We start from the raw sequence: 12,977 nt of genomic DNA, 5'->3' as shown, positions 1-12,977 counted from the left end.
CCTCAGGTGGCGGTTGGCCACCCCAACTTGCCAAAAAATTCAACTATTTCTAAAAATTACCAAAATTCACAAAAAATGAAGATCTCAAAGAGAGGAACAACTTTCATACCTACCACGAAGTCCAAAAGTGGACGGAAGATAGTCAATTTTGCCCACAAATCCGACGGGTGCCTAAAGCTTCCCGACGTCGTCTACGGTGGTCCAATAGGGTCAAGGTTGGTTGGGATTTTCTCCTGGGATGATGGGCTACAAAGCCCAAGTGGTGGCATCGCCATTGCTTTTCCAATTCGCTGGAAAATTGAAAATGGTGGCTGGAGCACTGCGAGAACTGTCGACTTTCGTGGTCTCAAACTGCCTCATACAGTGGTTAATCAAGGTAGTTCTTAGTTGGGGTTTGTAGAGGGTAATGAGAGCTTCAAGATGGTGGTGGTGAGTCGAAAAACTCCACCGGAATTGGCCGGAATCGGCCTTGGAAAATGGGAGGTCGCGGAGGTGTGGGTGACGGGGAAATTGGGAGCTTTCTCCCTTTTCTTTTCTTTTCTTTTCTTTTCTGATTTGCTGAAGGCTTTCCTTCCTTTTATGTGATTGGTCCTTTGTGCCTAAAATTTGATTGGGCTACTTCCTTAAAGGAGTTAAATTAATTTACAAACTGAAATATAAATAACCAAATTCAAAAGTCCGTAACTATACCGTTATCATCCAGACTCGCAAACAGCTTTCGCTTATGCGTTCGCACCAACAAGGACTACAAGGATACGCTAAAAGAATAAGTCATACGTTCCTCTAGACGATGGTAAACGAAAGTCAAAGTCCTTACCTCTAGGGCATTTTTGTAAATTCAAACTTTTAAATTTAATAAAAACGTAAAATTAAGAACGGGTTGTCACATTGCAAATCCTGGACTTTGACCTCGAATAAATGTTCACATTTTTCCAGGACCCTAAACTTTTTAAATTTCGCCCTTTCCCTTGAGAATTTCTGGCTTCACCATTGTTGTTAGATGGTGATTGTATTAAATACATATATTCATATGTGCATATATTACCGTCAGATGATGATTGTATAAAATATATGTAAGTATTGTAGCCTCCCATAAATTATACTTGAATTTATCAAAAATCTTTTCATACTTTGTGAAGGGGAGCATTTTTGCTCACCACCATAAACTATGGTGTATGCTCACCATACACCTAATCAATTGACACGTGTTCTTTCATCTAACTCTAGTTAACTTTCACATTAAATGTTAGTTTTTCAATTTTGAAAAAAATTAACAAAGATTAAGTGAAATGACACGTGTCAATTGATTAAGTGTATGGTAGGTATACACCATAGTTTATGATGGTGAGCAAAAATGATCCCCTTTGTGAAGAAATGAAAGATAAAAATAATAACACCGGAGTTCTCAAAAGCTAATTAGTAATTTAATTAATACGACATTAACCGCTTGCTCGGGCATGCTTCACAATGCTTCTTGTAATCTAAAATATTTATTTTTAGGTCATTATTAATCATAGGTCATCCTTGTAAAAATTATTCACTTAAATCGAAAATTGTTTGTTACTATATTTATTATTGTGAAAATTTCTTTTTTATTAATAACATTATGTTCGTCTATTTATCAGGTCACAATTAAATAACTAAACGACTTCCGATTTCAATAAGTTTTACCAAAGCACACTAAATTCATTGTGGATGTTCATGAGGCAAAGGCTATGCTAAGGCGTGTGGTCAAAGGGTTGGGAGTTCCTATTGATGGAAGAGAGACTCTAAGGTCTCGTTTAGTAGTTCGGATTATACTGACTATTTCAGTCAAATAAGATAAATGACAGATAATACTAATTAAATTAGTCGACCGTTTGATATAATATCGAACTAATGATCGTATTATTTATATTATACTTGATACTGCACCAGATAAGATGAATTCAAAATAATATGAGAAAATTTGATGATTAATGAAAAACAAAACCCAAGACAACTCACAAACCCCATGACTTGCCCAATGCCAAAATTTATTCAATCCAAAATCATCCAATTTGCAACCACAATCACCATAAACAAAACTTATTCAATCCAAAATACCCATATGCAAGCACGAACTGACTTCGCCTCCGCCCCAGAGCAAATCTTGGTTATTGGAAGGAAAATAAAAAAGTTAAAAAAAAGGAAGAAAAATGGTGATTACCCAATTGTTTTGGGAGCTCAGCAGCAGCAGCAGCAACTAAAACATCTCCACACAACGAGAGATTGCAAGATTTACTCAATAAGAGATTGCAAGACTTGAGCTCGTATGAGAAATTGCAGAATTGGAAGGATTACAGAATTGGGTCTTGGACGGATTGCAGAATTATTATCGCATTCCTTCACTAATTCTACAACAACACTTTTTTTTTTTGGTTTTACAACACACCACCGTGAAGCAGTGGACGCTGGTCGTGGTTGGGTTCTGGGTTTTCATGGCCAGCACCGACGCGGTCGTTGAAATCGAATACCCATGTCAAATTAGATGAAGATTCACTTTGATTATAACCTAGGAAGGCAGAAGCTCAAATACCCATCACAGAGGCAAGCTTTTTATCCAAAAAGTAAAGCTTTGACGAAGTCTGCAGTAAAAAAAGACAAGTTCTTGGTGATGGCAATGAAGAAAACCCAAAAGGCAGTTACAAGAACTTAAGAAATCAATCCAGAGAGATGGAGAAATAGAAGAAGAAGGAATACTTTCAGTTGGAGAAGAAGATGGCCGCACAAGCAGATCGCGAGAGAAGGGTTTCGGAAAGAGCGAGCGTGAGTTTTTGTTTTAGCGTTTTTTCAGAACCCGACTAAATAATGCTGACGATTTGTAGCGTATAAGTTATACAGTGTGAGGCAGATAAAACAGGTGGGCCCTGATAAATTAATTGGCGGCAATTTAATTCATAACAGTACCAAACACTAGGTTCATATTAAATAGTTTTAGAGAAATTTTATTTGAACTTATGTAATTTTTTTTTTGCTCAACTTGAATTTAAATTGTTAATTATCTATTTTATTCTATTGTATAATTACTATTAAGTACAAAATGAAATTAATAATAAAACCCAAATTTATCAATAGACCCATTAAACCCTACCATCACTTATTGTTTATCCTACATTCATTCTAGCTAAAACCCTAATAGGTTTTGTGGAGAAAAACAAGTTTTTATATTGATGGATGGTGATTTTGAAGTTTTGAATCCTCCAACTAAGGTATGCCTCAATTTATGAATATTTTGTTTGTTTGATTTCAATTTTTTTAAAGTTTAGAAGATCAATATTTGGGTTTCAATTTTTTTCATCAATCCCGAATGGTTTGTTAAACTTTCTGCAATTGGAAAATTCTAAGAAAAAACTTCTTACCAATATTCTTAGATTATAAACTTCTTTGCTTATTGATAAATATAAGGGGATGAATGGTTTGATTTATTGCTTATGCACATCAGTAGAAATAAAAAAAGGCAAATGTTTGGGTTTGGTAGTAGAAAGAAAAAAAAAAGGTAGCCATGGAAATGCTAGTGGGAAGAGGGGGTGGGGCAAGGATGCCTCTTTTTTTTTTTAAAAAAAAAAAAATCAATTACAGATGTTATTTTATAAAGGGAATTGGTGTAAAGATAATTTAACATTTTGAATTGGATTTGGGAGTGTAGTTTAGGTAATAAATTTGGGTTTAAAGAGAGATTAATTCTTTAATAAAAAAATAATATGGGTGAATAGAGTAAGTTGGGTGTAGAAAGAAGTTACATGAGTTCAAATAAAATTTCTCATAGTTTTATCCGGTGTTTAATACAGCATAACAAATGAGGCCTAAGTGATCACAAACGATAGTTAAATAAGTCTTGAGTTTGAATTGCCTTCCTCTCCTCAACTAAATATAAAATAAAAATTGATACTTTGGATGCCTTAGTCGTCGTCCTATCAATTTGATTCAATTGAATGTCATTCAAATTAACCATGTCAAATGACTTGACATGAACTTAAAGATGTTTGAGTTTATCCTTGTATCATATAATTGAAATTTTATGATAAAGAGGCAATATTTGTACAATTTTTTTTTAGGAAAACTAATGAAAAGGGCTTGAAAACTTTGAGTTTTAATGATAAGGACAAAATAAAGGGTAAAGTGAATAGTACCAGGATTGACTTTTTAGTGTAAAAATGTGGTTTTTCGTTAAAGTGAACAGTACCGGGTGCTTTTCGTTAAAGTTCCTTTTTTTTTTTATCAATTTGATTCTGTCATTCAATTTAATCTTGTCAAATGATGTGACACTAACCTTAAATTTTTGAGTTTATCATTGCATTTATAATAGGAAATTTATAATTAAAATTCAATATTTGTATATTCCTTATCAATTCAATTCCGTTGAATGTCATTCAAATTAATCGTGTCATTCAATATTTGTACATTCCTTATCAATTCGATTCAATTGAATGTCATTTAATTAACCGTGTCAATTGATTTGATTCTAACCTAAGACATTTGAGTTTATCCTTAATCTTATAATTGGAAATTTGTGGTTAAGATTTCATATTGTAATTCTTTACGAAATACATTTGAATGTTGGCAAAAACAAAAAAAAGTTTCATAATTTTTTAAAATACTTTTACCTTGCGAAGAAATGAAGGATAAAAATTATGATGATGATGGTGATGATGATAATAAAAACAATTATGACATTCGGTTGTCCTCGTTGTTTCGTTTTATAATTAATTTTGTTTTCAGCATATAAAGGTGATAATATTGAACCGCCAAAATTGTGGTTCGCGCCTTCCACCCGCTATGTCACATCCCGGCCCGGGGCGGATCACTTCCCGGGCCCAATCCACCACCGTAGCACGATATTGTCCGCTTTGGGCCCCGACCACGCCCTCACGGTTTTGTTTCTGAGAACTCACGAGCAACTTCCCAGTGGGTCACCCATCCTGGGAGTGCTCTGGCCTCCTTCTCGCTTAACTTCGGAGTTCCTACGGAACCCGAAGCCAGTGAGCTCCCAAAAGACCTCGTGCTAAGTAGGGATGGAAATATACATTTAAGGATCACTCCCCTGGACGATGTGGGATGTCACACGCTACCCCCACTCGTGCCCTTTTTTTCTTTGTTGTTGGTACAACGGTAATTCAAAGTTAACTGAATTCACAAAATTTCAAAATAATAATTTGACGACTTATATAAATTATAAGGCATCACATCTGTACTTTAAACCCGCATAATGGACAATAATATAGATATCAGAATTGGAGCGTTTCTCTGACTAGTTCAATTTTGTAATAATATTTCAACATATTTAAATTTGAATCACCCTTCTCCACTCAAAAAAAAAAAAAAAAAAAAAAAACACACACACAACTTGAAAAATAAGTAGCTCCGGAGCCCCATATGCGTGCCCTTTGTATACGTCACTACTACCATAACGGAGCACAACCGAAATTGCATGTCACTCTTTGGCCAGCAAGGCCTGAAACTGATTTTTCGTGTCGACCCGCAAAAATCCCAGGTGGACGCGAGAGAGCAGCGACCAACGCCTTCACCTTCCCCGGGACCCTCTGAACCGAATTCAAATCAAATCTCAGAGCCCTCAACACCGAATTGAATTTAAACTTGGCAATCGAATTCATATTAAAATTCGATGAATCCGACGCCGATTTCTGGTAATTTTCCCTATCCCTTCATGTAATTTCGATTCTTATTGTCTGGATTCGTGGATTTTCGAGGTGATTTGAACAAATTCGTGACATTTGATTGGGAAATTGATTTGTATTGGGTTTCCTTTTGAATAAATGCTGGGAATTTAGATTTTGTTGTGTTTGTGTGGTATGGAAATTTCACGTTCGGCTGTTGAAATTTGCTATGGATGCTTTTAGCCTTTTAGGGTTTGAATAATAATAATAATAATTACTGGTGTTCGTTTACTCTGCTTTTCACCAAGGCTTTGCAGATTGATTCTGTGGCGGAGTTTGTCTGTGTTACCCCCTATGGGTGCTCCTAAGCAGAAATGGACGGCAGAAGAAGAATCAGCCCTTAAAGCTGGAGTTATTAAACATGGCGCAGGAAAATGGCGGACCATACTTAAAGATCCAGAATTTAGTGGCGTTCTGTATACTCGCTCAAATGTAGATCTTAAGGTAGGGTTCTTTTAACACTATATACTTGTTGTACTACTCATTTTGTTGGACATGAAGTGTACCGATGCTTTTATCAATTCTTTAATAGATTTTTGAAACTATTTGCTGGTCTGTGTTCGTATGGAGTATTTTATTTTATTTTGTATCGTCATGGGTAGGATAAGTGGAGAAATATGAGTGTCATGGCAAATGGATGGGGCTCTCGAGAGAAAGCCAAGACAGCACTTAGAAGAAAGCATCTGATTTCTAAACATGATGAAAACTCTATTCCTCTCAGTACTACTGTTCAAAGCGATGATGAAATGATGGATGCTAAGCCTATTTCAGTTTCTAGTGAGACCCAGCAGATTTCTGGTCCAAGAAAATCTATTGTGAGGTTAGACAGATTTCTTGGCTTTTTCGAATTCTTGTTTTTTAAAAGTCATTGCCAAATCTCGTATTTAAATACTGCCCATCTGATATATTCTATTCAGTTTTTGAGGACCAATAACTCTTGTGCAATTCAGCAGGTTGATTTGTTTGTTAATGTTATTCACGACATCTCGAAGGGTTCAGATTGGTTAGTTGTGCAATATTAGTGTCTTCATTTTGTGTGTGACACTTATTAAGATTCAGAAGTTCACTAGTTGAGTTCTCTGTCTAAATTTTTCATAATTTGACATGCTAAATGTTGGGGACCAGTAATCTTTGTTGCATGGCTTATTTGTTTATTTGTAGTTTACAGTGGATTGTGAGGTCGCACTTGGTGCGATGGCAAGTGCCTTCGTCCATGAGCGGTAGGTCTCGGGTTCGAGACTTGGGAGCAGCCTCTCCATAAATGGGGGTAAGGCTAGCCGACATTCACCTCTCCCAGACCCTGCGTAAAGCGGGAGCCTTGTGCACTGGGTACGACCTTTTTACAGTGGATTGTGATAGGCTGAAGGCAGGTTGGATCAATCAATTGTCCAATTAGGTACTTCATTTTTAAAGGTGTTAGGGTTCAGATTAAATTGAGAAGATATACAAAATCAAATGGGGTGTCTAAAATCTTCCATAGAGTTAAATCACTGTCATTTACACATACATGAGCATTTTGTGTGTTGAAGTAGGTATATTATGGCCTCCCGTTTAGCAGTCCGATTTCACTAGATAGATGCTTGCTCTTATTCCATAATTTGTAGACACTGACCTGGTTTTTCTCTTTCCTTGTGAACTGGACTGATCTTTACAGTTGCAAGTACATGGTGACCCCTTAACTTGGGCAAACAATTACATATTATAAAACAATAGAGAACTGGTTGTTTGAACAATAGTAATGGACATATATAATTTGTTAGGGGCACAAAAGCAAAGGGACACCGGTCATCTTTTTGAATTCATATCTTCTTTTCCCAGGTTGATCAGATAATCTCTATAGTTAAGCAATAACATTAGATTGGGGCATACTGACAAATGTTTCATTCCTTTTGTCCAGCACTGAAATAATCATGATGTTAAAGAGAATTTTTTTTGGTGTCTTTGTTATTTGCAATTATCGTAGGTGTTGCTGCTATTTTATCATTTACAATTATTGACTATAAGTTAGTTATTATTTGTTTTAAATCAGGCTACCAGCTATTATTCAGTTTTTTTTTCTTGTCATACTTCAAAATTTTAAACTCTGCTGTAACTTCGATACTTTGTTGTTGTTAATGCTTGTAGGCTGGACAATCTTATCATGGAAGCTATAACAAGGTTGAAGGAGCCTGGTGGATCTAATAAAACGACTATTGCTGCATATATAGAGGTAGCCTCTATGTTTGACAAAAATTATGTGTTATTTGCAATTTTCTATGGCACATCCCACTTTATGAGTATCTGGTCATAAATTGGTTGATTATATCAAACTGTTTCCTACATGTTTTATGAAGTTGACAAATATCACAAGCTAGTGATGTAGTTAAGTGTGCTCACTCAGCTAATATTTTCATAGCGAATATTTTAAAGGAGTTTATTGCATTTTGGTTATATGGGCCTTCTCACTGCTGTTCTAGAAAGCATCAGGGTTGGGAATAAAGAACAATTGCTAGCCACAAATAAAAAAAAAAAAAGGAATATATATTAAGCTGATCCCCACTTAGTGGGAAAAGGCTTTGTTGTTGTTGTTGTATATATTTAGCTGATGGTGCACGTTGAACCCTCACATCATTGTCCCTTGCAGGGAGGCTCTGTGTAATATACAGACATCCTTGATTGCACACATCAGTTTTATGGTTGCGGATATTTAGCTTTAAATTTTATATTACTCTTTGCTTTCTCTATTACTCTTTGTTTGGATTCCTTGAGGATATTTTGTCTCTTTTTTTCCTTTCAAGATTTCACGCACAAGGTAGTGAAGTGTGAATGTAATTTAATCCAAAGATCCACTGATTAATAGGCTTGGAGATTGACAATATTTGGTAATAAAATAGCCTTCAGTATATGGTTCAAGACAAGTGGACATTGATATTCACTGATAGGCCTCTACAACATTGTTAATGACATTGTCATGAATTGCTTTCTTGGGTTTCAAATTCATTAAACTTTAAGAAATTAAAAAGGAAAAAAAGTTTAAAGAGTGGTTGGACCAGTGTTTAGTCCATACACTTTTCCAAGAGAAATGAGCTCTTGTGCAAGTCTCGTTAACTTTGAATGTCCAGTTTCATCTCCTAGCCTAACATAATTTGTAAAGTAAACCCCACGTATGATAGCCTAGCCTTGTCAAGAAGAGTGGTTATGATATCTACTCTGGGTTCACTGATACACACTTGTATATCCTCCCAAGGTTACGCCGATTATATGGTACATGAAATCTGATACTTTAGATAGGTTATAGTTCAATTTTTTCATACTGCTGAATAAGATCTACAATAATTTAACAATAATTATGCTATGTAATTACTGTCAGTACATAGGTTGCATCTATTTGTCTTTTTATGCTGTTGAGTTATGTTATACACTAGCATTATTTCTTGCTATTATTTTGTGTAATGAGCTCACCTTAAGATATTTTATTTTGTAGGACGAATATTGGCCTCCTCAAGATTTCAAGAGGCTATTATCTGAGAAACTAAAATTCTTGACAGCAAGCCGTAAACTGATTAAGGTAAATATATCGTGGTCTAATAATCTCCAAATGTTGTCCTATATGTATAGCTTTTATGGTTTTGTTTTTTATTGGTGTTAGATTATGTGGTTTTTGTGGAACAAACAATTAATGACTACTTAATGTGCGTGGAGTTGTCATTTTTATACACTTACAAGTAAGTTGGACTTAAACGGTCAGAATTGTTGCATGCAATGTGGTTTTTGATTGTTGTACAGCAAGTAATCAAACGTTGTACACATGTATAAAAAGGTTAGGTTTTCCGAGATTTGTCATCATATTGGAAAGTGTACTCCAAAAAAAAGGGATCATTTGGGCATATGCCACATACTAGAAAGTTCTGGTTGATAAGAATGGGGCCAAAAAGGGGTAGGGAGATCAAACTGTCGATTTGGGTGTGGGAGCATATGTTAATTACAACTGGAGCTACATGTGCCACATGACAATAATAATTTCAATAACTATGTCAATTTACTCTATACATGAAAGGAACAAATTTTCATAGGCGATTGGCAACTTCATGCTTGTTCTGTTTGAAATTCCCTTACATGGTAATTTCCGGAATTAATTAATGAGGTTTAGAAGATCAACTATTTAAACAGTGTTACAGGTTTTTTCATCCTAGATTTTCTCTATTTTTAATCATTCGAGATCTGATTGATCACACGATAAATTGCACTTTTCTATGGCCCATGTAGTGCCTTTTCCCTTGGTTCTGCCAATCTGGTCAGACTGCTAAACACTCCATTTGTACGAGTGTAGGTCTATTCTTCTTGTATGCTCTCTAAATTAAAAAAAAATTAGTATTACGTGTTGTATTTTCCATAAATCTCCCGAACTTCTTCTTTATTTGAATAAATCAGTATCTGGACATCTTGAATTGAAAAGAACTTACTCCGATTTTCCCCCTTTATTTTAGTGTTTAGGGCTTCAAGATAAGCATTTCGGTCCGATCTTAGTGTTTCTGTAGTTGTCCCATGATATAAGTTTAGCGGGGCTTAATATGTCGGGTTCTGATATGAACAGTTTATTTTTATGTTTATTACTTGTTTCTTTCGTGGTCCATGTTTGCATGTTAACAACTCAGAGTTGGGTTTTGATTTTTCCATGGTAGTACAATGATTGACTGAGAAGTTTACCTTAGTTTTTCTTAGATTTGGTAGATAAACAAACAAAGCCACTTTCTTTTGACAGCTTATTGTTCCCCAAACTTTGAATGCAGTGAAGATATGGGTGATTGAATTGTTGTAAAATTCTAATTTACTCACATATTAAAAGTTTATTGAAATCATCGTATGTGAGCCGCCTATGTCTTATTTGATACCATACTATACTAAACCAACTTTTACATGAGTAAATGGAAGTGTTGAGACATTATTTATGAATCACAGCTTTAAGAGAGTTTGGCTTGGCTTGAGAATCTTTAATCACATTGGTTTTTTTATCATTGGACAAAAAATGGAAATGTCATGCCATATGTAAAAGTATGGAAATGTTGATGAAATCAAGAAAATATTGATACCGGTGTAAGTTGGATGGAAATTTTGAATGGAGTGTAAAAAAAATGTCATTGTATCTAATATTGATTCTTGCTAGATGGATAAATATTGAGGATATTATGATATTAATGCTTGCTGGTACTTGGATATATAATTTACTTGGTCTACAGTACCGACTTGTTCATGTGCTTCGATTGGGATTTTCTTTTTAAAAAAAGAAAGGACACTAGTTTATGCTATGATATTCCTCAAGGGTTGTTAACCCTGGAATTGAATATGGTTAGAGTTGATTAGAGTTTGATCTTACTAGTTTGTGTTTTTATTTTGACAGGTAAAACGCAGATACAGGATTGCACCTACCCCAGCGTTATCTGAAAAAAGAAGAAATACCTCGATGTATCCTTTTGAGGGAAGACAGGTTGCCTCTGCTTTTGAGGGAAGACGTATGGCATCTCCTTTTGAGGGAAGACGTATGGCATCTCCTTTTGAGGGAAGACCGATGGTGTCTCCTTTTGAGGGAAGATATATGGTGTCTCCAAAATTTGACAATGATGAGGCTACCATCATGATGAAAGCCCAAATTGATTGGGAGCTTGCGAAGATGAGGACTATGACCCCCAGGGAAGCTACTTTAGCTGCTGCTCAAGCAGTGAAAGAGGCGGAAGCTGCCATTGCTGAAGCTGAAGAGGCAGCTAGGGAAGCTGAGGCTGCTGAAGCTGATGCAGAAGCAGCACAAGCTTTTGCAGAAGCAGCAATGAAGACACTAAAAGGAAGAAATGCTGCGAAGACGGTAAAGTTCACATAGCATATTTTCTTTTATACAGTGAATTCATTGTCTTGGCGTGATTTGAAATGCTAAAGTAGTGAGTTTATAATCTTGGCTTGAGTTTATGCTTGCTTTTAGCAAAAGGACAGTAATTATTCTGACAATTGAAAATTCGCATGTGCAATGGGCTGAATGCTTGTTGAGTTTGTTTACTATCATTAGAGAAATCCCCTTTGTTGTTAAACACAAGTTATGTTCATCCCCGCCCAAAACCTCTCTTTGCAACTGCACTCCAACGAACACACGTATTCTGTATTTGTAGATCCTTCTAATATATATTTAACTGTCATTGTAGTAGTTGTGGATATATCTGGTGTTCAGTCTAGTTCTGCATTTATTTTTTCGTTTAATGATTATGATGAGGTCATACATGCCTACTCTCTCACTCTCTCTCTCTCTCTGTTCTAATTCTGATTATTGTAGATAGGGTTTAGGGTAATTGGATTGTAACTTTGTCTGATTCTCTTTACCAAGCTTTTGAATTAAATTTCATTTTACTGTCAATATATGCAGATGAATCGTCCCTGAATGAAGTTTGAAACATGCAAGAACAATGAACGAGAAGTTTCTTGAGACCGGACACATGTTTTATTGCAATTAAACTATGTTACCAAATTCACCTACACAGAGACAGGTGATTTGTATTTTGATTAGTTTCATTGTAGGAAAGTCTGGTTCATGGCAGTTTTCATTTCCTTTTGCAAACCATAAATCTGCGTCGAAATGCAGAAAATTAGGACTCACAGTGGGATAGAAAAGTTATTTTAACAGCATCTCTTTTGTTGTTGTAATTGTCTTGTTATTTTTTCTTTTCCTTCTTTTTCTTGATCTTCAAGATAGAAGCGGAGGCGGCGGTCATCTTCGTCTTTGAAGGTGATTTTTGCTATCCACCACGCTCCGCCCTGCCCTGCGCGTTTAGAGTGGGGTCTTTCCTACTAACCAGAGGGCTGAAGGCATATGCTGTCATAGGTAGAGTTAGTTCATTCATCAGCAACAATATGTATATGCTTTGGATCGTACTGATTAGTTTGATTCAATGATAAGGTTTTGTCCTCTTTGTTTTGAGCGTATATTTATGTCATCAGGATGATTGGTATAATATAGGAAAATTGACAGAAATGGATCATTTCCTTAATCTTAAGACTAAAGTAGGATTTTTGAGATATGCAGACTATGCACATAGATTTTTCTAAAACTTGATATGATAGAAATGGGCCATTTCCTCAATGATTGTTGTTTTTATTTCCTTTTGTGGGAACATGAAATCATTGGAGAGCTTGAAAAAACAATTTACATTGAAAATTTAAGTGGTATGCAATGCCTTTAAAATAAGCTACTTAGTACTGCAGTTTAGTGATATTCATCTTCATTTGTAAGTGAGAGGTCTTTTGATTTTCGCAAAAAGTGAA

The 12,977-nt window shown here is 35.5% G+C and overlaps 1 protein-coding gene and 1 long non-coding RNA gene across 3 annotated transcripts; one reads left to right on the top strand and one right to left on the bottom strand.

The window, feature by feature from the left end:
* Window positions 1-1,998: 1,998 nt before the first annotated feature.
* Window positions 1,999-2,828, bottom strand: LOC108173068 (uncharacterized). The gene is made up of 2 exons (XR_001789676.3): window positions 2,722-2,828; window positions 1,999-2,606 (listed from the first exon to the last, which is right to left on the bottom strand). It is a non-coding gene; the product is annotated as an uncharacterized lncRNA (long non-coding RNA).
* Window positions 2,829-5,400: 2,572 nt separating this feature from the next.
* LOC103432351 (telomere repeat-binding factor 1-like) lies at window positions 5,401-12,638 on the top strand. Of its 2 annotated transcripts, none has more exons than XM_029109678.2 (7): window positions 5,401-5,666; window positions 5,954-6,140; window positions 6,299-6,516; window positions 7,821-7,905; window positions 9,160-9,243; window positions 11,074-11,532; window positions 12,082-12,638. In XM_029109678.2, the coding sequence occupies exons 2-7, from the start codon at window positions 5,991-5,993 to the stop codon at window positions 12,094-12,096; spliced, it is 1,011 nt and encodes a 336-aa protein (XP_028965511.1). In that variant the 5' UTR covers window positions 5,401-5,666; window positions 5,954-5,990; the 3' UTR covers window positions 12,097-12,638. The 2 variants fall into 2 exon arrangements, with proteins under 2 accessions (XP_028965511.1, XP_028965510.1); XM_029109677.2 differs by having other exon boundaries at window positions 5,408-5,666; window positions 5,945-6,140.
* The last annotated feature ends 339 nt before the right edge of the window (window positions 12,639-12,977 follow it).

Source organism: Malus domestica, chromosome 10 (genome assembly GCF_042453785.1).
Source record: "Malus domestica chromosome 10, GDT2T_hap1".
Taxonomy (NCBI): Eukaryota; Viridiplantae; Streptophyta; class Magnoliopsida; order Rosales; family Rosaceae; genus Malus; species Malus domestica.
Note: the sequence above shows the minus strand (reverse complement) of the source record. Positions and strands in the feature narration are given on the sequence as shown.

What these genes read in the sequence shown, in the direction of transcription:
- LOC103432351 (XM_029109678.2), top strand. Translation starts at nt 5,991, where the DNA reads ATGGGTGCTCCTAAGCAGAAATGGACGGCAGAAGAAGAATCAGCCCTT. An exon ending in CCAAGAAAATCTATTGTGAG is followed by an intron (nt 6,517 to 7,820) that starts GTTAGACAGATT and finishes TAATGCTTGTAG; the next exon opens with GCTGGACAATCTTATCATGG. An exon ending in CAAGCCGTAAACTGATTAAG is followed by an intron (nt 9,244 to 11,073) that starts GTAAATATATCG and finishes TTATTTTGACAG; the next exon opens with GTAAAACGCAGATACAGGAT.